The sequence below is a fragment of the Phoenix dactylifera genome, chromosome 8, assembly GCF_051530095.1.
Source record: "Phoenix dactylifera cultivar Ajwa chromosome 8, Ajwa_hap1_PhDact_Kaust_v1.1, whole genome shotgun sequence".
Taxonomy (NCBI): Eukaryota; Viridiplantae; Streptophyta; class Magnoliopsida; order Arecales; family Arecaceae; genus Phoenix; species Phoenix dactylifera.
This window is the reverse complement of record NC_143197.1, coordinates 27,377,405-27,401,036: the sequence shown is the minus strand read 5'-3', so window position 1 is coordinate 27,401,036 and position 23,632 is coordinate 27,377,405. Positions and strand designations below refer to the sequence as shown.

Genomic DNA, 23,632 nt, shown 5'->3' with positions numbered 1-23,632 from the left:
TATTTTATTCAGGGTATAATAAATATATTTGACCAAAATTTTTTAGAAAGCAGATGCTTAATTAAATATAAATCATTATGCAATGTACCACTTTTTTTTATTGTCAACAGAATGGACTTCTCGAAAGAAAAAAAAAAATCTACAAACCAAATGAGTCTTGATGCCAAAAAGAGTCAGTCCTCAAAATGAACAACCAAAATCTATGTTGAAATTTATCTGCGAAGAGTAATATATTATGTGTTTTCCTGGTTATCCCTCCGGGGTCTTGGTTAGGCGTTAGCAATTTATAAAATCTTTCCAAAGGGGATAAAGAGTCTAGAAATGTACGGCGTCCTTTCCGTATTCATTTTAGCTGTACCAAGTTGACGGGGTGATGGTTGGTGGCTTGGTGACAGATACCACTAGAAAAACTGGATGTGTTGTGTGGTTCTTATCCAACCTCAACTCATAGCTGACATTTCTTCACCGAACTCGGATGAAAAAGATTGGTGCATTTTCTTCGAATTGACAAGGCCACCAACCATCCTCAGCTATACAAGTACATAATACATGCAGAAAGTTATTGACATTTTATATGAACTTCCAAAGTGGTACTAAAAACCAACCTTAAGAATAACATTCTCCGTCATCGCAACAAGATTAATTAACTGCTCGATCCATAATGTGACTAGAAAAAGGAACTAACTTGATGATTACAAGAAACAGCAGAAAATATGATAAAACTTTCCTCAATCTCACTTCTCAGATCACTACCTGCAAATTCACAGAGAGAAAAAAATGGATGCAAACCGCATGCATGGCAAACTTGGCTCGAGTACATCAGGTGAATATCAAATTGGCATGTTACATGGATATTTCAACAGTAATATAGATTTAGTATAGCAGTTACATGGCATATGTCCCTTTGGGCCAATCTTGTCCTTGAAAAGAGGGGGCAAAGAATTAGCACTTGGTTAACAAGCAGTCAAGCATCCCTTCATCTTTCTCCTTGTTTTTGTTGTTTTTTGTCCTCCCCAGGTATCCAGCAGTTCTGTGATTTGGGGTGTTTATCTTTGAATTTGTCACATGCTACACCAGGTAAACTAGGGAAATCCCTGAGAAGGGGTAAGAGGGAAACAATTATAATTTTTCTTTTGACTTTTTCTTCCTTCTCGTATTGAGCAACCCGAAGAAAGCACTAGCCACTTAATAAAATCACATAAAAGGATTAAAAAAAAAAACTCCAGTCGTTTTTATCAAGTTGATCATTCTTCTCCTCCCTAGGCAAGTTTGGCATGGCCTAAACATTGTGCATGGTCAATGCGAGAGGAACGGGGCTTCACCAAATACATAAAATATCACAAGAGCCTTCCTATTCCTGCACGTCTGACCGATAACAAGAGATATTGGATATCGCGCTCAAGAAGTTTTCTTAAAATGATATTGAAGATGTCAAAGGCATGCGGCAAATGAAACCCAAAATATTTTAAATTGTTGGGTTTCAAAGCAAGCATCATGTAATTCAAATAAATTAAGAAGGTCCATCTGCACTTTAATAATTTAAAAGAAATGGATAAAAAAAGGGCAGTTCATCTACCACATTGGTCCAAATTGGCTAACCGGTTTGGACCGTTGACATGGCGCGCATGGTGATGGACCAGGTCCACTAGATCTGGTCCATCCAATAATTTGTCCTGGATTGCCGCCCTGCACACCTTGTCTCAGTCGTGTGATGCACTACCGATGTGATGCTCATGGTGCAGGTTATAATTTCTCCAAGGATGGGTTGAGGAGGATCCTGGAAGGAGGCCAGCAGATGTGGACGTTGGAGAATCCAGCAAGATTTGGCTGAACCTGGACTGCAGCATCCAAAGAACAGAGATAGGGACGACCAACTCGGCCCTTTGTAAGTCCAAGAGCCCTCCCGTCTATAATCGTCGAGTTTTTATTACAAACAAAACCTGAGCTTCCGACAGCTACATGCACAAGCATAACAAATCCCAATCTGCGCCATAAATTATGAAATGACCATCATGCCTTGTCTGTCTTCAACCAAAATATCTCTCAGGACGAAAGTCCACTGGAAGCTGTTATGTGCTTGGCAACAAAAAAAAAAAAAAAAAATCAGCAAATAGATCCTTTTAAAAGATTATCAACTGTAGGTGGTAGATGCTACATAGAAATCCAGCCACAAATCTTAAAGTGCATGTATGTAATTACCAGAAAGGGAGGATTTTTACAGTGTCTGTATGTGAAAATCCCTAACCTATGACTCATGCAATAGCTATTTTTACAGTGCCGGCATAATGTCCTCATGTCGACCCTTGCCACTTGGCATGCAAGGGCCTTGTCATTTGAATCACCCGTGCACTACAGTAGGCCATAGCCTGGGTCCACGCTCCATGTATCAATCACAACCTGCTCTCTCTGAAAAAGCATTGATGTCCCAGTTGCTGCAAAATTGAATAAGAAGTATACAACCCGGCTTTTCAAATCACAAGCATGACATTATCATCCGGTCGGAAAAAAAACATCAAGATCCATCTTTATGGAAAGAAATGCGTGCCCTCTTTATGGTCTCCCCTCAATGAGGGCATCAACCCAGACCAGTAACAATGTACCAAATCTCACCTATTTTAGACTAGTAAACATCATTTTGTGAAAGGCATCATCCTCAATAATCTGTGTATCCAGATGTAAAGTTGAAGAGTCTAATCTTAACAAAGCCCCATATTTGCACAATTATAGGCTTTCCACTCTACTGATAGGCAATTGATGAGCCACTCATTCAATAGCGCCGCACTTTTGATTCACTTTTAGCAAGCATCATCCCCGAAAGTTTGTTAACCTTGTATAGAAGTCCAGCCGAAAATAAGAAACTGCAAACAACGGGAATAAAGGAAAGACAGTGTTAAGCTTAAGGTTAAATCTCGCAACCCTGTGATGTATACCAAAACAAATAAGTACACTAGCAATAACAACTAGCGGTATGTTTTAAAAGATATGATGCAAAAACTCCTCTCTTTCCTTTCCTTTTTTTTTAGAGAGAGAGAAATATATACATATAAACAAAGAAAATAAAATGGTAAGAACATTTAGCTGATGTCTCAACTTGACATTTTTCTGGGTCAACTGACCTGAAAATGCAAGTCATGGTTATAGCATGATAAAGTCATACATGGTTGTTTTCCCAAGAAAAAAATGATTGACAGCACATGACCTGCGACGATCTCTAAAAAGGTCAGAGCTGGTCTGACATTTGGTTAAGTTATTTGACAAGAGATAGATACAAATATAGCAGAATCTTGCTGTTCGGCTTGTGGATCAGTCACCATCAAATATGTAAAAAAGATGATGCTTAAGGACTCGTACTCCAAAAAGCTGTTCTGCAAGCTTGATCTTTTCAGAAACTATTTTTTTTTTTTTTTGCGTTCAGACAATATGATATCCTTAGAAGTCTAAAGGACCTTGATACCGCGAAAACAATAAGATCCACTTGCAGTATAATCATAACACCATCAACATATCCATACATAATAGAAGAAATATATGCATTTGCTTGAAGAAAGGGATGACCACTAGGGCTTATTTGATCACCACAACTTTCCATACAATCAATAATGCCTGTGAAGTTTGTTTAACCCATAAATTGTTCGACCAAGGTCAGATACCATTTTCAGCAAAACTGGGGAGCTGACCATCAAAATTTTCTAAGATACACCATTAACAAAATGACATATTCATCTCAGCAAGCTAAAAAGGGCCATTTAGAAATATGTATAGGACTTCTTTGCAAGGTTGATTCTGAAATTTTCAAGTAGAACTGTTATTGTATTCCATCAACCCAAAAGAAGCAACAAACATAGATCTGATCATGTACACCCATCTGCAGCTGGTAGTGCTCTATTTGATGGATGAGAACAAGGCTCTAACTTCTAAGCCTTGATTTTAATGTAGTGCAAAAGTAGTCCTTTCAAGTAGGTGTGCGAAATGTTAAATTTGCTTTTGCCTACATATGTTTATTTATATGAGCATCATTAGAGCAAAAGGAGTGTAATGGCACCATCATGATCTTTATCAAAAAACACTATCATGATGGGAGTTATTAAACAAAAAATTTTGATAGAGCTAAAAGCATATTGGAGCTGTCATGAAGTCAGCACAGGGGCCGATAGCTGAAACTGTGTAGGCCTTGTGAAGAGTTGTGCTATCAGCTAGATGATATGATAATGTCATGCTTGGCTGACTCACGATTCTGTTGGTGCTATCTGTTAGTAATAGTCTAAAATGAAGGTGGGATAAAGAGGATAATCTTCATCAAATGTCACATGTTCTAAAGTCAAGACCTGAATAATAAAGCAGCAAAACCCTGTGCAGATTCACAGCATCCAAGAAAAAATAGTAATCTGCTCTTCAACCACATCTGCTATGAAGGATTATCACTATAAATGTCCATAATCATCTTAAAGCTCGATGACAAGAGTAGATGGAAGCCCCTCCTAGAAACCTTATTAGGTGAACCGCCACCAAGGATGGGTACCTGTGACTAGTCTATAACATGTAGAGCAGTAGGACATACCTCAGTTCACAAACAACCGGAGGACTATTTGAATGGAAGTAACCAGCTCAAATGACATGGCATGATGGCAATCTTATCTTTCTGTGAAGGTGCATAATGGTGAAGACAAGAAATTTCTGTTTGAATGTGAGCTGTAGATAACACTTAAAATTGAGTGAAATTATAATGGTGGCATCACTAAAGCGAACTTTCGGGGCCCCGGACTACACAACAGTACGGATACGGAAGTTCTTGAAAATGATAAAGGTTCAGAATTTGTCGATGAAAGTAGATTAATTAAATGACAAAAGCAGTCAATCAAAGGAATGTAAAAAAAGAGGGGGGGGGGGGGATCTAAAAGAAAGAATAGGGTAGATTCCCAGGGCTCAAAATCCAAATAGATATTCTTCTTCCTCTTCCTTCTTTAACATCGCTAACCTAATCCACTTCAGCATTATGGAACAGGACCAACCTTATCAGCCAGGAATAGTTAGAACTGTAGAGCAATCATAAAATTCCAGGCAGAAATTCCTTATATGGAAATGAAGTTACACCCTAGGAATTCATTTATCTGTGTCTTGACAACTAAAACTAAACAATCTGTCAGTATCTATGTTTTGTTTATCATGCAAACATCTAAAAGAATTGTCAGAGATTTATCCATCCTATAACCCTAGCGTCATCATAATATTAAAAAATAAAAGTGCTGCAATGAGAGATAGGATAATTCAATACCATGTTGTGACACAAACACGATGAACTGTACTAGCAGCAATAAGAGCAACAATTTCTGCCAGTGCAACTGCCAAAAAAATGCAATTTTCCTTTAAAAAGAAGAAGAATAGAGTGTCACTAAACAGAAATGCCTGTAAAATGTTATTATACTTACCAGCACTCCACCCTGTTTTTGTCCCACTTGATTCTTGATAATTCCCGATGAACTGCAGAAAAAGTGAAGTCAACATAACTTGATAAGTCATTGCTCTTTAGCTAAGGCTACATTGCTTGACTCCTGAAATTTTTATGTATATAACAAATACTAAAAAAGGAGTTGGCCTCTGAAATTTTATAACAGTAGAAAAAAAGTTCTTTACCAGATCTTTTAATAAGGATATCATTCTTGCAAAAAAAAATGTGTTAGAAGTTTACTACTATTCTCTTCAAGTCAGGCAGGTTATAATTCTAAGATAATTGACAGCAGAAAAACGCATCACCATAACATTCGGTTTGCATGTCATACACATTTTTTTCATATTTATTATTTGTATAAAATTCAATCCAAACTAGAAAGTACAGAGCTGGGTTAGACACGTAAGTATGTTAGTTTAGCCTGCATAAGCAAATTGATTATACGGGCATATTTGTTTCCCAATGGAAGCTCCATATTATCCTATTTTCAAGACTTCTGTGGCTATCTGACACCTGGTTTAGGTGACTCTTATGTAAGGCTATTAGAAAATGATAGATCAAAATTAACACATTTATTAGCTTATCTAACACCAGAGAGATTCATCAAATCAGTAAGCTCATAAGTTGGATGGAGGGAGCTACGGCTCAGGCTTACTCTTCCCAACTTGTATAGCAATCGTGAGACACCCTCGTTCACCCTCCCTTCTTCTATTCCTTCTTTTTGCTTCTTCTTCCATTTCCCTCCAGATTTATCCCAAGATTATAGTAGTCATAATGACCCCAAACTAATAGAACTACACTTAAGAGCAATACTATATGAGGATGATTTGATAAATGTTTGGATAATTTACATTAATCTCTAACACAACCTAGATGTTTGCAAAAGGTTGATCACAGAAGCTTTAGGAAATTGCAGAAAGGGTCAGAACAAAAACAAAAACATTGTTGATAAGAGAAACTAAAATTATTGAGAAAAGGATAGAGACAAAAATTAATTCTAGCAAGTCAATCCCCAATCAAGGTTGGTCTGCACGCAAGATCAGCCTTAAGCCTTTATCCATATGACATTTCTCCTGTTTTCAGTTGAAAACCATGCAGCCCATGTTAGAGACTCCTTCCAGACAGCCCATGTTAGAGACTCCTTCCAGACACAGCTAGTATCTAGCCACTGTAGCACATGCAGAAACCATCTCAAGCATTTTCTCTTCTCATTATCCTCTATTGATATCGCTTCTTAGCTTCATGATAGGATAATTATCTCTAATTAATCTTCTTAGATAGCATCCATATCAATATCCTACAATCTTGGGGGCCAACCTTAGGCCTAAGTATATTATTATAAAGTTATATTGTCGTTTCGGAACATATAGACTTTATGAAGGTTTTCATGTTGAGAATGCCAAAACAATGATCTACTTTGACACTTGAGACTATGTAGGCCTAAGTCTATTATTATGACATTATATTGTTATTTAGGTAACTTTTAGACGATATGTTGGTCTTCTTGTGGAGAATGCCAAAATGTTGATCTACTATGATACTTGGACTATGTGCATGGATTTGGGTGCAATAGTTGGGAAAGAGTGCTCTCAAAAATATTGTGTAACAAGCACTTATAAGCTAGTGTAGAAGATTGCAAATAGACATTCCAAGGTGGGTGTGGCACCCTAGGTAAGATATTCAAACTACTTTGCCTTACTGTACCTATGACCCAGTAGTCATCTGGTCATGTTTGATGAAACCGAAGGCATTCCTAACAGTGCATAAGAATAAAACAAGTGAGTGGTTGTCTTGTTGAAATGAGGTATCTTTCAAAGAATTTCCTGCTTCCAATGAGAATATAAATCTTAAGGGTAATAGGATAGCTAGAAATCACAGCACATGAGAATCTATGTCATTTGCTGAATCATTTAACCTTCTTTCTATTCAAATGCCTCTAGTTATACTAGGAAGTTGGTGTATTATCGGATACATTCAACTCAAACTGAGTACCAAAAACAGAAACAATATATTTCTATGTAATGGCTATTGCCTCTCCAAGTGCAAGAAGAGGCAATAGAGTTCCAACTCAAAGAGAATGGTTTGTAGCCCATCCTATCACATTCTCTACAGTATCAATAACAGCTGTGGAGTTCAAGCAAGTTGTCTCAAACTGTAATCCCTCCTTGACAGCTCCATCCATGCAGCAATAAAAAAAGGGCCTGGTACGCTCTAAAGAAAAAGGTATGTATGTTTATATACATGCAAATGTATCTATACATGGTGAGCCTCTTTTCCATCAAGAGCTATCATTTTCTTGATTATAAAACAACTTTTATAATCAAGAATTAAGATATACTTGTCATTGACCACTCTTGACATTGAATGACCTTATCAGTTATTCAGGTATGTACTTGACGAGAGGAGGTTCTATTATGGCCTCATGGTAATACATTCGTCTACAATGCTCTGCAGTAAAAGATCATAGATTATAGGCATGAGCAAAGAGAGGTGATTCACATAAAAGAAGGGAATGATGGCAAACTTAGAAAAATATAGTATTGTACAACTGAAGAAAAAAAATGGCATGCACTTAGCATCAGAGCAAAGAGTCGCATACAGAGGATAAAATAACAACTAAGGCACTTAGAACTCACTGTTAGCAGCACGAGAAATAAAAGGGAGCTGATAAAGCCACCAAAAATCGTCAGCAACTCAGAAGATGCCAATTTCCCTCTATACATTTCAAGAAGTGAGAGAATAGTGGAAAATAGAAGGAGCGAATACAGCATGGATCTGCCAGGACCCGCCATGACTTCAAGCCTGATTAACAAAAGAATGTCAGACATAGATCCACTCTAAAATGAAAAGAACGAATTCTCCAAAAATAGTGACACATATTAACTGCATTAAACCAACAGCAATTGGATACGTAAGAACGCATTCATCTCCAGAAATCATGAACATAACAAAGTTTAAAAGAGTTGAAGGGACCAAAAAAACTTTAGGCAGCACGAAAACCTTCCATCCGGAAACCAGTATATAATTCTAGTCTATAAGTTGACAAAGATTGAGGTGCCGCTGTCTAAGGTTGTTGCATGCCCACCAAGTTACAATTTTTCAAACATACTGAAAGAAAAAGGCACCTTTCTTGTCGAAAGATCAGATTGTGTTCGGAATAAATGGATCAGAGTAAAAGGCACCACTCATTTCTACCCAAAAACCCCAGCCTCCCCTTACCCTAGTTATTTTACCATAAAGCATGACTGATCTACAATAATGCGAGCGAAGGTGCCATCAAGGCTGAACGATATACACCTATGTGAGTGAAATTGATGAATGAACGAGTTTTTTGGACGTAAAAGTCCATGCAATGCATCGATCAATGGTAAACAAAAGCATCCTCGGATCCTAAGAGCTACCAGATCGATGGAGATGCCCGTGGTAAAGAAAGAATACCGAAACCACAGCTCGCCTTCCTCGAACACGAGAAACGGCCACTTTTCTAATCGAATAGAGCGAAGATCGAGAGAGAGATGAGGAGAAGGAAAATGGAGTAACGATTCGATCTCGTTGACCTTCTGCGGAAGAATTGCCGGGGCAGAACGAAGCGCGGCAGCGAGCGTGAGAAAAATGTCTTCCCGGAACCCTAACAGCGGTGACTCTGCTACGTCCCGGACCCCGAGTGCGGACTTAGCGGGCCGGAGATTGAATTTTGACCTGGCTCGACGCAACCTGCTTTAAAATATAAAACTAATAAATGTATAATGGCTTGATAAGATGCAAAGATGCGATGATTTTTTTTTTTTTTGGACAACGTTTGTTAATTACTAACATGTTTTGTTTTTTTTTTTCCATTTTAATTCTACATGTGCGATGCAATGATAAAAAAATTTATAAAATATATTTTAATTTTAAAAATAATATATATTAGTTTATATTTTTAATCCATGATTTTTTTTCAGGTTATAGAAGCTTAGTTCTAAATAAGAACAAAAAAAATTAGATAAGTAAAGATAAATTAGAAAAAAATTATTTTGGTAAGGTTCCAGTTAGTTTTAAAACTACTGTCGTGCTAGAATTTTCTATGATTTTGTTAGATTATTTTTGAATTTTAGAAAGGGTGAAGTTTCTTTTTCTCCCGTTTATTTAATAAGTATAGAGATAGAGATGAAGAACATCATTAAGTTAATATTTATATTTCATAAAATCTCAATTCGAATAGAATTGAATGAAGAATGGTTGTAATAACAATCATTATTGTTGTAACAAAAAAAATAATGAACTAGATTTTGTTATAACAAATGGTCATCCCTTTTATCTATTGGGGGAGATTCTTTATTTTCAACTTTCTCAAATTTTTTAACAATAATAACAGCAAACAACAACAACAATCAAAAAAAAATATCAACCAAGCACTAATCATCGACAGAAAGATAATTTATGTCATTCCAATTTGTGGTGGATGGTAAGATGAAGAGGTGGATTAAAATTCTCTGGCTCTCTCAGTCACAATTATTCCATGTTTGTCGCTAATCCCTTATTAACTTTATGAACTACTGGAGTTTTTTTTCTTTTTTTGGGAATATTGGATATTTTTTTTGTAGCCACATGTTTGACATCAAGGAGGAGATCACGGTCATAATGTATTGTGATCTAAATCCATTTCCATTGGTGAATAGGATATTACAACAAAAATATTGCATTATAAAAATATTAATTCAAGCTCCTGTCAACGAGTACAATCATGTATTAATTCCAACATTCTATCGTATCCGATTGATGAGATAGAGAGGAAAACAAGGAGACGAAGCGGATTTTATAGGGTCGGGGCCTCGGTGGCACAGGCCTACACGGGACTGGATGAAGCATATAAATCGTCCAAAAGAAACGCTGTTTGATTTTTTTTAATATAGATTAAAATATACCACGGAGTTACAAAATTTTCTCTGGGCATAAAAACCAAGAGTAACATCAAAACAAGCAGCTCCCTCAACCGATCAGGATAAAAACCTTCCCGTACAAAAGTTATAGCTTGAAATTTCTTAAATAGGGATCCATACATGGATGTGATAATAGAACTAATAGCATCTGCTATAGTTGTTGAGGAGCTGTATTAGAGAGCAGCATGATTACTCTCAATGATAATGTGGTCATTGTGGTGTCAGGTACCCATCAAGCTTTGCTTTGAAGTAAGGCTTCCTCATGCTTCAGCCATTAGTGAGGATGTGGCCCTGATGGCTTCAGCCTTGAACAAATAATACCTGCTCTCGCAAATCTGTCAACATCCAAGAAAGAAGCATCGGTGTTCAAGTTAATGAATGCGTCATCTGAAGGCTACCATCTAACCCAAGAATCCTCTTCATTTCCCTGTGTGGGACGCACATTTTTGAGGACTTGTAATCCATTGCCTAAAAATTCAGAGCACAAAAGGGGCTAAGGACAAAGTGCCTTCAGAAAGAAAACAGTTACCGGCCTTCCATATAAGCCAAAGAGCAATGGCAAATAGAGACATTCCCTAAAAATTCTCCAGTTTATTTCGTGCCAAATTGCCAACATAGTGCCATGGTTTGTCCCATGCTTCCCTCAGCTGCCCTTTTTGAGTTTCCTCCTCCTCCAGGTTGTCCACATCTTACGAAAATTCCAGGACCTCTCCATCCAAGTTTAGAGAAGAGACCATGGAAGACCAAATGTCTCTTAAGTCAATAGTCATCTGATAAGAGGATGAGTTGCAGTTTGGACACTTGAAACCGCATAATGGGCAACGGAAGCTAATAGGCCAACCTTCTTTTAGCAAGTAGCACGTTGGTGTGCAGTCTATTACTATTTTAGTAGTATTATTATTTTTAGTATTATTACTATTATTACTTTTATTATTAGTATTATTATTTTAGTCCTATTACTATTATTAGGATTATTATTATGATTACTATTGTTAGTATTGTTACTATTTTAGTTTTATTAGATTTTTAGTATTATTACTACGATTCGTATTATTTCTATTTTAGTATTATTACTATTATTCGTATTATTACTATTTTTAATATTATTACTAGTTTTAGTGCTATTACTATATTTAGTACAATTACTATTATTGGTATTATTACTATCATTACTATTTTAGTATCATTACTATTATTGGTGTTATTAATATTATCAGTATTATTACTATTTTAGAAGTATTATTAGTTTTAGTATTGTTGCTATTTTTAGTATTATTACGATTTTTAGCATTATTACTGTTCTAAGTACTATTACTATTTTTAGTACTAGTACTATTATTAGTATTATTACTATTTTAGTAGTATTACTATTTTTAATATTATTACTATTTTTAGTATTTTGATAATTTTAGTACTATTACTATTATTAGTATTATTACTATTTTAGTAGTATTACTATTTTTAATATTATTACTATTTTTAGTATTTTGATAATGTTAGTGCTATTACTATTTTTAGTATTATTACTTTTATTACTATTTTAGTATCATTATGATTATTGGTATTATTACTATTATTAGTATTATTACTATTTTAGTAGTATTACTATTTTTCGTATTATTACTATTTTTAGTATTTTCATAATTTAGTATTATTCCTATTTTGAGTATTATTACTTTTATTACTAGTTTAGTATCATTATTATTATTGGTATTATGACTATTATTAGTATTATTACTATTTTAGTAGTATTACTCTTTTTAGTGGTATTACTATTTTTAGTACTATTACTATTATTAATATGATTACTATGATTAGTATTATTACTATAATTATATTGTTAGCATTTTTAGTATTGTTGCTATTATTATTACTATGTTAGCATTAATACTATTTTTAGAATTATTACTATTTTATATTATTACTTTTTTAATTTTATTAATATTATTACTATTTTTGTGTAATTACTATTTTTGCTATTTTGTTAGCCCGTACTATTCTATTATTTTTTTTTTTAGAGTCGAGGATACTTGGCGCTCAGTTTTGGTTGGGATTTACAGGTAAGAGGGGAAATAGTTAGAGCATCACTTATACCAATCAAATAACTGAAAATTACAATTAGATAATTTTTGTTACTTATTAATAATAAAATTATTTTATTTTATTTTGAAATGAGGACCGTACTGTCGAATAATATTAAGGTTGTATTCAACTTGTACTTGTAGGTCATATATATTCGCCCGAGTCTCGGAATATGTGGCTATGTCGCATGCTCAGGTTAGAGACATGACAGGCCATCTGGACACCAAACACCTTGATAGAAGTTTTGTTTCGCGCCTTCCAAATAGTCCATAGCGTAGTACCAAGCAAGATTTGCCCCTACTTATGATTTGGATGGTCCTTGTGAAAGTTATCTTCTAAAGCCGATCCCATCATGAGCCCAGGTTGGGTCCGTTTGGGCCACCATATTCTAACCCAGTACAGATCTAAGGTATGAACCGACCTCCTGCATCCCAAAAATATATAATTAAGAGTTTAAATATTTAAACTATGAATTAAACACATAACATCAGAGTAAAGGTGTCAATGATTCAGCCACACTCGGCCATGAAGATTCTCTGAGAAAGTTCCTAAATAAAGTTTTTTCTGTGCCAAGCTTAAACTGTCCAAATCGTTTGCCACCCCTGCAAGTGACGGAAAAATGAGGAAGCAAACCAAAACAACTCCTCTCTGACAGAGATGGGCAAGGACCAAACTAGCAGTCATCAGAAAAAACAAGCAAGCAAGACTGACTTCCATGAAAGAAGCTTCCTACGAACATGCGTTCCTCTCTGTAAAACTCTACCAGCACAGTTGGAACCTTCAGCAAAGCAATGGAGAAGGGAGAGGTGAAGTTATTTGGGATATGGTCGAGCCCGTTTGTAATCAGAATCAAATGGGCGCTGAGAATCAAGGGAGTGGAATACGAATATATAGAAGAGGATCTCTCCAACAAAAGCAATTTGCTCTTGGAATACAATCCTGTGCATAAGAAGGTGCCAGTGATTGTGCACAATGGAAAACCAATAGCTGAATCACCTGTCATCCTTGAATACATAGAAGAAACTTGGAAGAACAATCCCATCTTGCCTGAAGATCCTTACGAGAGAGCCATGGCCCGCTTCTGGTGCAAATTTGGCGAGGACAAGGTACAGACCGCTTGCAGTTTCCAGTACTTGTAGATTTTTGTTTCCAATACTTGTAGATTTTTGTTTCCAATACGTAGAAGAGACATCTCCTTCCTGATATTCTTCTCAGTTCAGCTGGAGATGTCTTCTCAAGCTGCTATACAGTAGAACAAGAAAATAACATTCGCAGAAAAAATTTCAAAGACTCCATAAATTTGGATAGAATACCAAGATAGAAACTAGTTAATTTAGCACTAATGGTGACAGTAAAAAACAGCAGAGAGGCCAAAACAGAGCCGTAATTTAGCACTAATGGATCCTCTCTGGTTGGTGGTTGAACTGATTTGCCACGCTGAGAAGTTTAGCTTGCGCTCATAACTGAACACCGAAAGTTTTGTTAGAAGTGTGCATTGATTGCATTATTTCTTCATTCTACCTGCTCGTTAGGATTGACTTTACGAAGAATGGAAGAATGATTCAAACTTAACAATTTTTAAGCTCGATTTCTGCCTCCAATCCTCAATTTTTTTCTTTGCTTGCATCACTATTGTGAAATGATGCTCGATCTATGCTGCAGTTGTCGCCTCCAATTTGGCATCTTTTTACCACACAAGGGAAAGAGCAAGAGGAAGCATATGCATTAGCTATTGAGAACCTTAAAATATTGGAACAAGTGCTTCAAGGAAAGAAATTTTTCTGTGGAGAAACAATTGGACTTGCAGATATATCATTTGGTCCACTTGCATATGTGATCCCAATCTATGAGGAGATCACCAAGCTCAAAATGATCGACACCGAGAGGTTTCCATTACTTTCTGCATGGATGGAAGAGTTCTTAAATTCTCCAGTCGTCAAAGACAGCTTGCCACCTGGAGAGAAGTTGCTCCTCAGGTATCAAGCACTGCGTGAAACCTTTTTAGCAAAAGGGAATAAATGAACGCAAAATGGCCATTGTCTCCAACTTGATTTCGATCCCAGTTAATGTATCAGAGTAGATACCTTAAATGTAATAGCTATTATACTGTGAATGAAAGGAATGCAGTAATAAGCCATAGCTTTACTGTCTCAACCTTTGTGAACTGCAAGTACACGAAAAGCTTCAAGACGCAGTAACCAATTGTTAGTGGAGCCCAAGGGCAAGAAGTAGTGTAAACTAATAGGAATCTTTTCTCGAGGGGGCCGAAGGCGAGATTTGATATCAAGGGCATAAGAACCACCAGATTTTTGTTCATGGGTTCCATGGGGATGCCACTCTATAGGAAGCCCGAAATTTCTCTTAAGTTCTTGGACCACCAAACTACAATGAGTATTCATTGGATTAAAGAAAAAACTTGGGATGCGAGAATCCAACTTTGATGTTGGTTTCCTATGATGACAAAATGGTGACATATATTTAATAAATTATGGTGGTTATTCACGACCGCTCTCTTACTTGAAGATGAAGGTACTCACCAATTAAGCTAACACCGTTGGTTCCAAAAAAGAGTTCTTAACCAGCAAGCAAAGGATTGTTGTGCTAAGACCAATATGGTCAAATTCGAGTAATTATTTTCTTTCTTGATCTTCAGACCTTCAAAGATGAGCACATCAAGGAGCAACCTAGATTGCTGTTATCACCATCATTTGGACTCTCTCTTCTTCTTTTTTGATGTAAAGGGAGGCAAAAAGGAGCCATCCAACTTTTATTGAAGATTAATCATATTTACAACAAAGATGAGGGGCAGAGATGAGTTAAATTATCGAGAGAGGAGAGGAACAAATGCTATAAAAAGAAGCTAAATGGCCCCAAACCAAGTGTCTGATAATCAAAACAGAAAATATTAATCCTCATAAGAAGAAGCAGTGAAGGAAAGGACCTCATCCAAACCTATAAGCAGGAGCATTCATTGCCTGAAAGTTTCAAGTGATTTTACAAAAATTTCCAAACCAACACTTTCCTGCTATACCATCCTCTTTTGAACGTGAAGAGCTCTGTTTTGTTGATCTTCGAAAACTAAGCTGTTGTACCATTTTCCACATCCGAATGAGACATGTATGGTACCTCCTCTAAAGCATAATACAATCTGCTGAAAGGCCATAGAGAAGATGTAGCTGGCTGAAACTTCAACATATACAACCAGGACAAAACCATGCTGACAAGGAAGAACAAAACCCACTGCTCGAGCAATCTGAAATGAGAACATTCCCCGAAAAAAAAACTAAAAGAAAAAAAATCAACTGCATTAGTCATCTATAAGCTTAGAGTCAGTATTCTTCACTTTGGACCAAATTCTTTCCAGCTCTATCTGCGTAATAGGATCGCATAGCCCCGACTAATCATTAAAAATTCTAAGTCCTTATGCAGTAATTGAGGCAATTAAAGATCTTTTATTTAGAAAAATTATGGTGTTCCGCTCCTTTCAACATGTCCAACATGTAGCCGCAATCAACATGAGAATGACGGACTGGGCACATTTTGTAAAATGATTTAACCTTCAATCAATGTATAGATTTTCAAAACTGAGTTGAGGATGAAGCACTTCAAGAGACAAAAAATAAGCCAAATGCTTAATTCCTTAATTCACTCAAACTCGAATTAAATTCTCTCTGAAAACATAACATAGGGCATGCCTTCATATAGGCACGTTTGGAATGCTTTTCAAGCAATTATAATCAATAATCCTAAACGTGAAGAGAAAGAAAAACACCATAACAAAAAAGATCATAACAAAAAACGTAAGGAAAAGCATCCTAAACTTGGGGGAAAAACACCATAAATAGGCGTTCCAAAATTTGCCTCTCCTTAGGCATAAACCAAAAATAAATTATCATAAAAAAAAAAATTTTTTAGCTCCTCCAGTTGAAAAGGACTCTTCTTAAGCACCCGTGTCAAAATCGCTATAAACAAAATTTCGTTTTGGCTCCCCCATTTGAAAAAGACTCTTCTTAGGCACCCATGTCAACGCCTGTGCTCTTCAAGGTTTTCCCACCAGCCCCACCTGCGATGCAGTGGTTATTGTCAGTTTTTTTCTCAAGGAAATTTCGTATATTGAGATGAGGATGGAGCAGATACCTGGTAAGGGATATGGAGATGCAATGAAATAATACGGTCCAAATATGCTTGGTGGTTTATAAGTCTGGTTGCTAAGATAAAACCCGATTCTTAGAACTTCTGACCCGTTGAAGTACATTCCAGTGGATGGGAAGAGTTTGAGTTGCAGCTGTAGATAGTTATCACTGTTGAAGAAGGGGTCTGCAATATATACTGAACCCGGAGTAAGGTTAATTTTTGTCCACAAGCTCCTCTCCAGTTCTTCAAACAGGGTTCTATTAGTCACATCCCGGAAGAAAGGTGCTCTAAAAATCATCGACCCCTGGTATGGATAGGCACAAGCACAACTCTGAGGGCTGAGACTCTGATCGCTGGGGCATGATTTGGAGCCACATTGAGATAGGTTGGTAGAATATGGTGTTAAGTTCTGCTGCTGAAGGCTGCAGTAGATGGTATTTGATAGCTGAGAACTGCACACAGGATTGCCGACAAGTCTACGATGGAAAAACCAAATGATTTATAGATGAGGATGTGCAGGATGGAAATGCAATGTAGATTCTAGTGTATAGTGAATTGGAATGAGGAAAGAACTCACATTACAGTATTGTTGTACTTGGAAGTCAGTATGAACGAAGCAATAGAATTGTTTTGGAAATCTACAATCTGTAACTGGGAGCTGATGCTGCTGCCCATATCAAGGGTGCCATTGAGTTCATTGTTTTTCAGTATCCTGTGAAAGATTTACAGCAATGAGATAGATATAAGAGGATCCTTTTTACACTGGTCCATCAATAGAATTTTTCTTTTTCCTCTCATATTCTGATTAAAGATTGTTGCAACACACTTACACTTGCTGCAGTTGAGGATGGCTGAATAGCTTCTCTGGGATTTGCCCAGAAAGACCTCCAGATTCTACGACTCTGGATAACCAGCAGACACATTTTAAATGAGCCTACTTGATACTAAACAAAAGTGCACCGTATTTCTAGTGAAAGCTTAGAGAACTCACAGGGCCATGAGAGATTGTATTGTTGAAAACCAGGCTGGAACTTCTGAAGGTTCAAAAGTGTTGTTGCTTAAATCCCTGTAGACCAAATTAAAGAATTTCCCGTTACTAGTCATATGATAATTTGAAGCTTTTAACTAGCAGTGGAGTTTGAACGGCTTCTTACACATAATTTAGGTTGTTCATTCCAGTCAGATCTGGCATTGACCCATCAAGCTTATTGTTTGCTAGACTCCTGAAAATGATGGCAATAGAAAATTAGTACAGATGGCACTTGCAAACACTTGTTATGGACCTGTGTCGATTGCGATTAGCATAGGGATCGCTTACAATTCATTGATGTTTGTAAGATTGTTAATATTGGAAGGAACTGAACCCGACAGGAAATTCCGATCAAGACGACTGTTGCAACATGGTAAATTATAGTTATGAACCTTTCCTTTACGATAAGAGGTAAATATATAGAAACATTCTAGTGACTAGGACAGTAGAGCCATGCCACTTTGTGGTTAGAAGATACTCACAGAACCTCGAGCGATTTCACGAGTCCTAAGGACTCCGGAATTGGCCCAGTAAATTGATTTGCATCAAAGAGTCTGCAACATATAGCTAAAAGCAGTCAAGGAATGAAGAGCTAAGAGGGTAAGTCTGACAAAAACAATGAGAAATAGCAAGCTTACATGTGTATCAGTGTCATTTGAGAGCTGAACAGTTGTTCTGGAATTTGACCTGATAGCTGGTTTTTGTTGAAATGGCTGTCAAATCACCCAAAGAAGAGAGGAATCATTCATGTGAAAGGAAGCATATAATAGCACTTGCTTAGATTGGTTGACTCGAACAGACGCAACATAAATTGTCTTCTTCCCTCTTTTTCTAGAGAGATGATGAAGAAATTCGAAAGGAGCACTCACAAATGCTTCGTATTGATTAGCAGGTCCAAACCAGGGGTTGTTCCTTTTGAAATGGGGAGCATCCCAGTCAACTTATTGTTTGCCAGGTCCAGCCAGTAGAGATTGGAGAGGTTCCCAAGCGAGGCAGGTATGTTTCCAGTGAACTGATTGGAGTTCAGATCCCTGGAAATTATGGTTGGTGGAAAAGAAAAATCATCAGATCCTTGTTTACCAATGAAAAATTAAGATCTGGAGCGACAAGATGCAATTTTGTTAAGCCCTATCGAGCAAGACTTACAAGAATGAGAGTTCTGCTAAATTGCCTAATTCTGATGGAATGGTACCGCTAAAGTTGCAACCAACCAAGATTCTGAGAAGTACAACAGCCAGTATTGTTGGTCATGTTAATTAGTAAGAGAGAGATGGGCAAGTAATAATGCCGTTGGACTTACAGGGTGGTGAGCTCCTTCAAGTTCCCAATATTTGGAGTGAGTGGACCGCCAAGATCACTGTTGTAGGACAGGTCCCTGCAGGTGGTTTGGTTTAGATTCTACCGGATCCAGAAAATACGATCAAACCTCATATTCATCATGATGCATGATTCCACTATGCTTATCCATTGGCAGTTCAGACATGAGTAGCAAGACTTGCCAAGTAGATTAGACGGTGTAGTGTTTCGTAAAGTTCTTGATTTATCTAATTCATTATTTTTACTGGAGAAAGATAAACTGGTCATACAGGCATAGGAGACATCTTTTGATACTTTTTAAGATGTTTCAGTGCTGTGTGTAACTGTGAAGGGGATGCTCAGCTAAATTTTGTCATCCTGAAAAAAGTTTCCCCTACGTGGCATTGCCATGCCTACATCATGATGAAGTCCAGATTCTAGCAAACCTCGAAAGGGAAAAAACTTACAAGGATTGCAATTTGGTGAGTTGACCTATGTCACCACTTAATGTTCCCTTGATGCCCATTGTTGATAGTCTCCTGCAAACACCAAAACAATTAAGTAGAGAATGGCATGAGAGTGAACATGTTAGAAGAGAAGATTAAATACTTACAGTATTGTCACCCTGGATTTGCTGCAGATAACTCCATTCCAGGGCATCCCACAGGGATCATCTGACTGCCCCCAGCTTGGTGGCGCAGCCTGCCATTGATTCATCAGCGATCGCAGTGCAGCAGCTGTCAGCGTTAAATCACTTCATTGTTAGCCCAATAATAATATAATTAACTCTGTTTATTAATTTTAGATTCTGTCTTCTGAGTCAGTTCTTTTCCTCCTCGTACAGATTGGAAGAAACAAATACTGATGACAGTAAAAACAGCAAACAATAACGCAGTTATTCATAATCAAGGGACTAGAAATCTGATGAGATAACAAAAAGTTCGGAAGAGAACTCTACGATGAAAGATCCAAAACAGAACTCTATTATCAGCAATCCTTCAGAATGTAAGAATGGAAAGAAATATCTTGCTGCTAAACTTTTATGCATCAAGAGGTGAAAATTTGTGGTTCACATAATATTTTTAGAGATGTGATGAACTATTAAGTGGAATTTAATCTTCTTGGGGGTTCTAATATGCAGAGAAAGGACGCTGAATATTGATTTAGATTAGACAGACTGGGAAATTATCCGTACACTTGAGATTTTCATTCCACATACTGATTTTTCGGCCCAAAATATGATGATACTCATGACAAAGCTCATCAAAACGCATTTATATGGGACCACCTCACGTCTCTATGAACTGCTTCATCCAACAAAGAAGAAATCTCTTCCTATAATCTATTTCAAATCAGTGGACAAACAAACAGCAGGATGAGAATTACCATCTTGTGGATCGGTGTCGCATGAACAAAGTTGAAGACCTGATAGCCACATGAGCAACAGCAAGAACCGCAGGGTCGTCCCCATGGTAGCCTGAAGGAGATAAAATGAACACGCCCGGTCTCTCGCCGGCAAAGCCAACCACCAGAGCAGCTTATTCCAATCAGCACCTTGTATTAGAAGCTGTTTAGTTGGCAGAGAAAAGGCTAGCAACTAACATGCCATAATTCACCCTCATCAATGCGTCTGGGATGCTGAATCATGAGGATGGAGGTTTAAAAAGGTAGTCTGCCCATGGATCTTCTTACCATTTCCTCGTCATCATCGATACGCTGCTGCCGTCCCTCGGTAGGAGGTCATGCTGGATGGAATCAAGGAAGAGGAAGCGAATAAAGAAATAAAAAAAAAACATCGTATTGCAAGGGTGTTTGAATTGCTGCCGTCCCTCGGTAGGAGATCATGCTGGATGTAATCAAGGAAGAGGACGAGAATAAAGCAATCAAAAGAAACATCAAATTGCAAGGGTGTTTGAATTGCTGCCGTCCCTCGGTAGGAGATCATGCTGGATGTAATCAAGGAAGAGGACGCGAATAAAGAAATCAGAAAAAAAACATCAAATTGCAAGGGTGTTTGAATTGATCCAGTGTTTATTGCCATTATTTTAGCTTCTAATAAATGTTATTAGTAGGGGCAGTTGTGTGGACCCCGAGCTGTTCTTCTGTATCATATATTAATTTTTTGAGTCATTCACTCTATTGAATCTGAAAATTTGAAGGAACTGCCGGTTGAGCTCTTTGGTATACCAGGCGACAAAGTCAAGGCTTGGCAACAGGTGCAGGAATCAGCTGTTCATGGATAGCTACGAAACAAAACTTAGAACTAACTTAACTAACTGCTCGATCCGCAATGTGACTATAAAAAGGAACTAACTTGGTGATTACAAGAAACAACAGAAAATATGCTAAGACTTTCGTCAATCTCAGTTCTCATATCACTAACTGCAAATTCACAGAAAGAAAACATGGATGCAAACTGCATGCATGGCGAACTTGGCTCGAGTACATCAGCTGAATATCAAATTGGCATGTTACATGGATATTTCAACAGTAATATAGATTTAGTATAGCGGTTACATGGCATGTGTCTCCTTGGGCCGGCCAATCTTGTCCTTGAAAAGAGGGGGCAAAGAATTAGGACTTGGTTAACAAGCAGTCAAGCATCCCTTCATCTTTCTCCTTGTTTTTGCTGTTTTTTGTCCTCCCCAGGTATCCAGCAGTTCTGTGATTTGGGGTGTTAATCTTTGGATTTGTCACACATTGTGAACTAGGGAAATCCCTGAGAAGGGGCAAGAGGGAAACAATTATAATTTTTCTTCTGACCTTTTCTTCCTTCTCGTATTGAGCAACCTCAAGAAAGCACTAGCTACTTAATAAAATCACATAAAAAGGATTAAAAAAAAAAACTTCAGTCGTTTTTATCAAATTGATCATTCTTCTTCCCCCTAGGCAAGTTAATAATTTATGTCATCCCAATATGTGGTGGATGGTAAGATGAAGAGGTGGATTAAAATACTATGACTCTCTCATATTCCATGTTTGCCGCTAATCCCTTATTAACTTTATGAACTACTGGAGTTTTTTCTTTTTTTGAGAATATTGGATATTTTTTTTGTAGCCACATGTTTGACATCAAGGAGGAGATCACGGTCATAATGTATTGTGATCTAAATCCATTCCCATTGGTGAATAGGATATTACAACAAAAATATTGCATTATAAAAATATTAATTCAAGTTCCTGTCAACGAGTACAATCATGTCTTAATTCCAACATTCTATCGTATCCGATTGATGAGATAGAGAGGAAAACAAGGAGACGAAGCGGATTTTAAAGGGTCGGGGCCTCGGTGGCACAGGCCTACGCGGGACTGGATGAAGCATATAAATCGTCCAAAAGAAACGCTGTTTGATTTTTTTAATATAGATTAAAATATACCACGGAGCTACAAAATTTTCTCTGGGCATAAAAACCAAGAGTAACATCAAAACAAGCAGCTGCCTCAACCGATCAGGATAAAAACCTTCCCGTACAAAAGTTATAGCTTGAAATTTCTTAAATAGGGATCCATACATGGATGTGATAATAGAACTAATAGCATCTGCTATAGTTGTTGAGGAGCTGTATTAGAGAGCAGCATGATTACTCTCAATGATAATGTGGTCATTGTGGTGTCAGGTAGCCATCAAGCTTTGCTTTGAAGTAAGGCTTCCTCATGCTTCAGCCATTAGTGAGGATGTGGCCCTGATGGCTTCAGCCTTGAACAAATAATACCTGCTCTCGCAAATCTGTCAACATCCAAGAAAGAAGCATCGGTGTTCAAGTTAATGAATGCGTCATCTGAAGGCTACCATCTAACCCAAGAATCCTCTTCATTTCCCTGTGTGGGACGCACATTTTTGAGGACTTGTAATCCATGGCCTAAAAATTCAGAGCACATAAGGGGCTAAGGACAAAGTGCCTTCAGAAAGAAAACAGTTACCGGCCTTGCATATAAGCCAAAGAGCAATGGCAAATAGAGACATTCCCTAAAAATTCTCCAGTTTATTTCGTGCCAAATTGCCAACATAGTGCCATGGTTTGTCCCATGCTTCCCTCAGCTGCCCTTTTTGAGTTTCCTCCTCCTCCAGGTTGTCCACATCTTATGAAAATTCCAGGACCTCTCCATTCAAGTTTAGAGAAGAGATCATGGAAGACCAAATGTCTCTTAAGTCAATAGTCATCTGATAAGAGGATGAGTTGCAGTTTCGACACTTAAAACCGCATAATGGGCAACGGAAGCTAATAGGCCAACCTTCTTTTAGCAAGTAGCACGTTGGTGTGCAGTCTATTACTATTTTAGTAGTATTATTATTTTTAGTATTATTACTATTATTACTTTTATTATTAGTATTATTATTTTAGTACTATTACTATTATTAGGATTATTATTATGATTACTATTGTTAGTATTGTTACTATTTTAGTTTTATTAGATTTTTAGTATTATTTCGATTTTTAGTATTATTACTACGATTCGTATTATTTCTATTTTAGTATTATTACTATTATTCGTATTATTACTATTTTTAGTATTATTACTATTGTTAGTAGTATTACTATATTTAGTACTATTACTATTATTGGTATTATTACTATTATTACTATTTTAGTATATTACTATTATTGGTGTTATTAATATTATCAGTATTATTATTATTTTAGAAGTATTATTAGTTTTAGTATTGTTGCTATTTTTAGTATTATTACGATTTTTAGTATTATTACCGTTCTAAGTATTAT

At 36.9% G+C, this 23,632-nt stretch overlaps 3 protein-coding genes across 9 annotated transcripts; 1 reads left to right on the top strand and 2 right to left on the bottom strand.

Moving 5' to 3' along the window:
• Nucleotides 1-778: 778 nt before the first annotated feature.
• Nucleotides 779-9,174, bottom strand: LOC103717890 (uncharacterized). Of its 6 annotated transcripts, none has more exons than XR_005511160.3 (7): nt 9,004-9,174; nt 8,083-8,248; nt 5,427-5,478; nt 5,273-5,339; nt 2,200-2,858; nt 1,577-2,076; nt 779-1,094 (listed from the first exon to the last, which is right to left on the bottom strand). XR_005511160.3 is itself a non-coding variant. In XM_089925044.1 (5 exons), exons 2-5 carry the CDS (start codon nt 8,236-8,238, stop codon nt 2,768-2,770), a joined length of 366 nt encoding a protein of 121 aa, XP_089781170.1. In that variant the 5' UTR covers nt 8,239-8,248; nt 9,004-9,174; the 3' UTR covers nt 779-2,767. The 6 variants fall into 6 exon arrangements, 2 of the variants coding, with proteins under 2 accessions (XP_089781170.1, XP_008804668.3); XR_005511161.3 differs by having other exon boundaries at nt 1,577-2,066; XR_015968323.2 differs by having other exon boundaries at nt 1,577-2,858.
• A 4,007-nt stretch (nt 9,175-13,181) lies between these two features.
• Nucleotides 13,182-14,585, top strand: LOC103717903 (glutathione transferase GST 23-like). The gene is made up of 2 exons (XM_089925043.1): nt 13,182-13,556; nt 14,113-14,585. The coding sequence occupies exons 1-2, from the start codon at nt 13,242-13,244 to the stop codon at nt 14,470-14,472; spliced, it is 675 nt and encodes a 224-aa protein (XP_089781169.1). The 5' UTR covers nt 13,182-13,241; the 3' UTR covers nt 14,473-14,585.
• A 1,485-nt stretch (nt 14,586-16,070) lies between these two features.
• Nucleotides 16,071-20,946, bottom strand: LOC103717905 (leucine-rich repeat receptor protein kinase HPCA1-like). Of its 2 annotated transcripts, XM_088703352.2 has the most exons (16): nt 20,603-20,946; nt 20,297-20,464; nt 19,524-19,647; nt 19,378-19,449; nt 18,915-18,989; nt 18,761-18,832; nt 18,484-18,645; nt 18,253-18,327; nt 18,097-18,168; nt 17,903-17,974; nt 17,739-17,807; nt 17,576-17,650; nt 17,415-17,486; nt 17,162-17,296; nt 16,588-17,060; nt 16,071-16,513 (listed from the first exon to the last, which is right to left on the bottom strand). In XM_088703352.2, exons 2-16 carry the CDS (start codon nt 20,379-20,381, stop codon nt 16,461-16,463), a joined length of 1,686 nt encoding a protein of 561 aa, XP_088559478.2. In that variant the 5' UTR covers nt 20,382-20,464; nt 20,603-20,946; the 3' UTR covers nt 16,071-16,460. The 2 variants fall into 2 exon arrangements, with proteins under 2 accessions (XP_088559478.2, XP_017700875.4); XM_017845386.5 differs by having other exon boundaries at nt 20,297-20,868.
• Nucleotides 20,947-23,632: the final 2,686 nt, after the last annotated feature.

What these genes read in the sequence shown, in the direction of transcription:
- LOC103717905 (XM_088703352.2), bottom strand. Translation starts at nt 20,381, where the DNA reads ATGGGGACGACCCTGCGGTTCTTGCTGTTGCTCATGTGGCTATCAGGT. An exon ending in ATACAATCTCTCATGGCCCT is followed by an intron (nt 17,487 to 17,575) that starts GTGAGTTCTCTA and finishes CTGGTTATCCAG; the next exon opens with AGTCGTAGAATCTGGAGGTC. An exon ending in CATCCTCAACTGCAGCAAGT is followed by an intron (nt 17,297 to 17,414) that starts GTAAGTGTGTTG and finishes AATCTTTCACAG; the next exon opens with GATACTGAAAAACAATGAAC.
- LOC103717890 (XM_089925044.1), bottom strand. Translation starts at nt 8,238, where the DNA reads ATGGCGGGTCCTGGCAGATCCATGCTGTATTCGCTCCTTCTATTTTCC. An exon ending in TATTTCTCGTGCTGCTAACA is followed by an intron (nt 5,479 to 8,082) that starts GTGAGTTCTAAG and finishes CTTTTTCTGCAG; the next exon opens with TTCATCGGGAATTATCAAGA. An exon ending in AAAAACAGGGTGGAGTGCTG is followed by an intron (nt 5,340 to 5,426) that starts GTAAGTATAATA and finishes TTTTTTTGGCAG; the next exon opens with TTGCACTGGCAGAAATTGTT.
- LOC103717903 (XM_089925043.1), top strand. Translation starts at nt 13,242, where the DNA reads ATGGAGAAGGGAGAGGTGAAGTTATTTGGGATATGGTCGAGCCCGTTT. An exon ending in GCAAATTTGGCGAGGACAAG is followed by an intron (nt 13,557 to 14,112) that starts GTACAGACCGCT and finishes TCTATGCTGCAG; the next exon opens with TTGTCGCCTCCAATTTGGCA.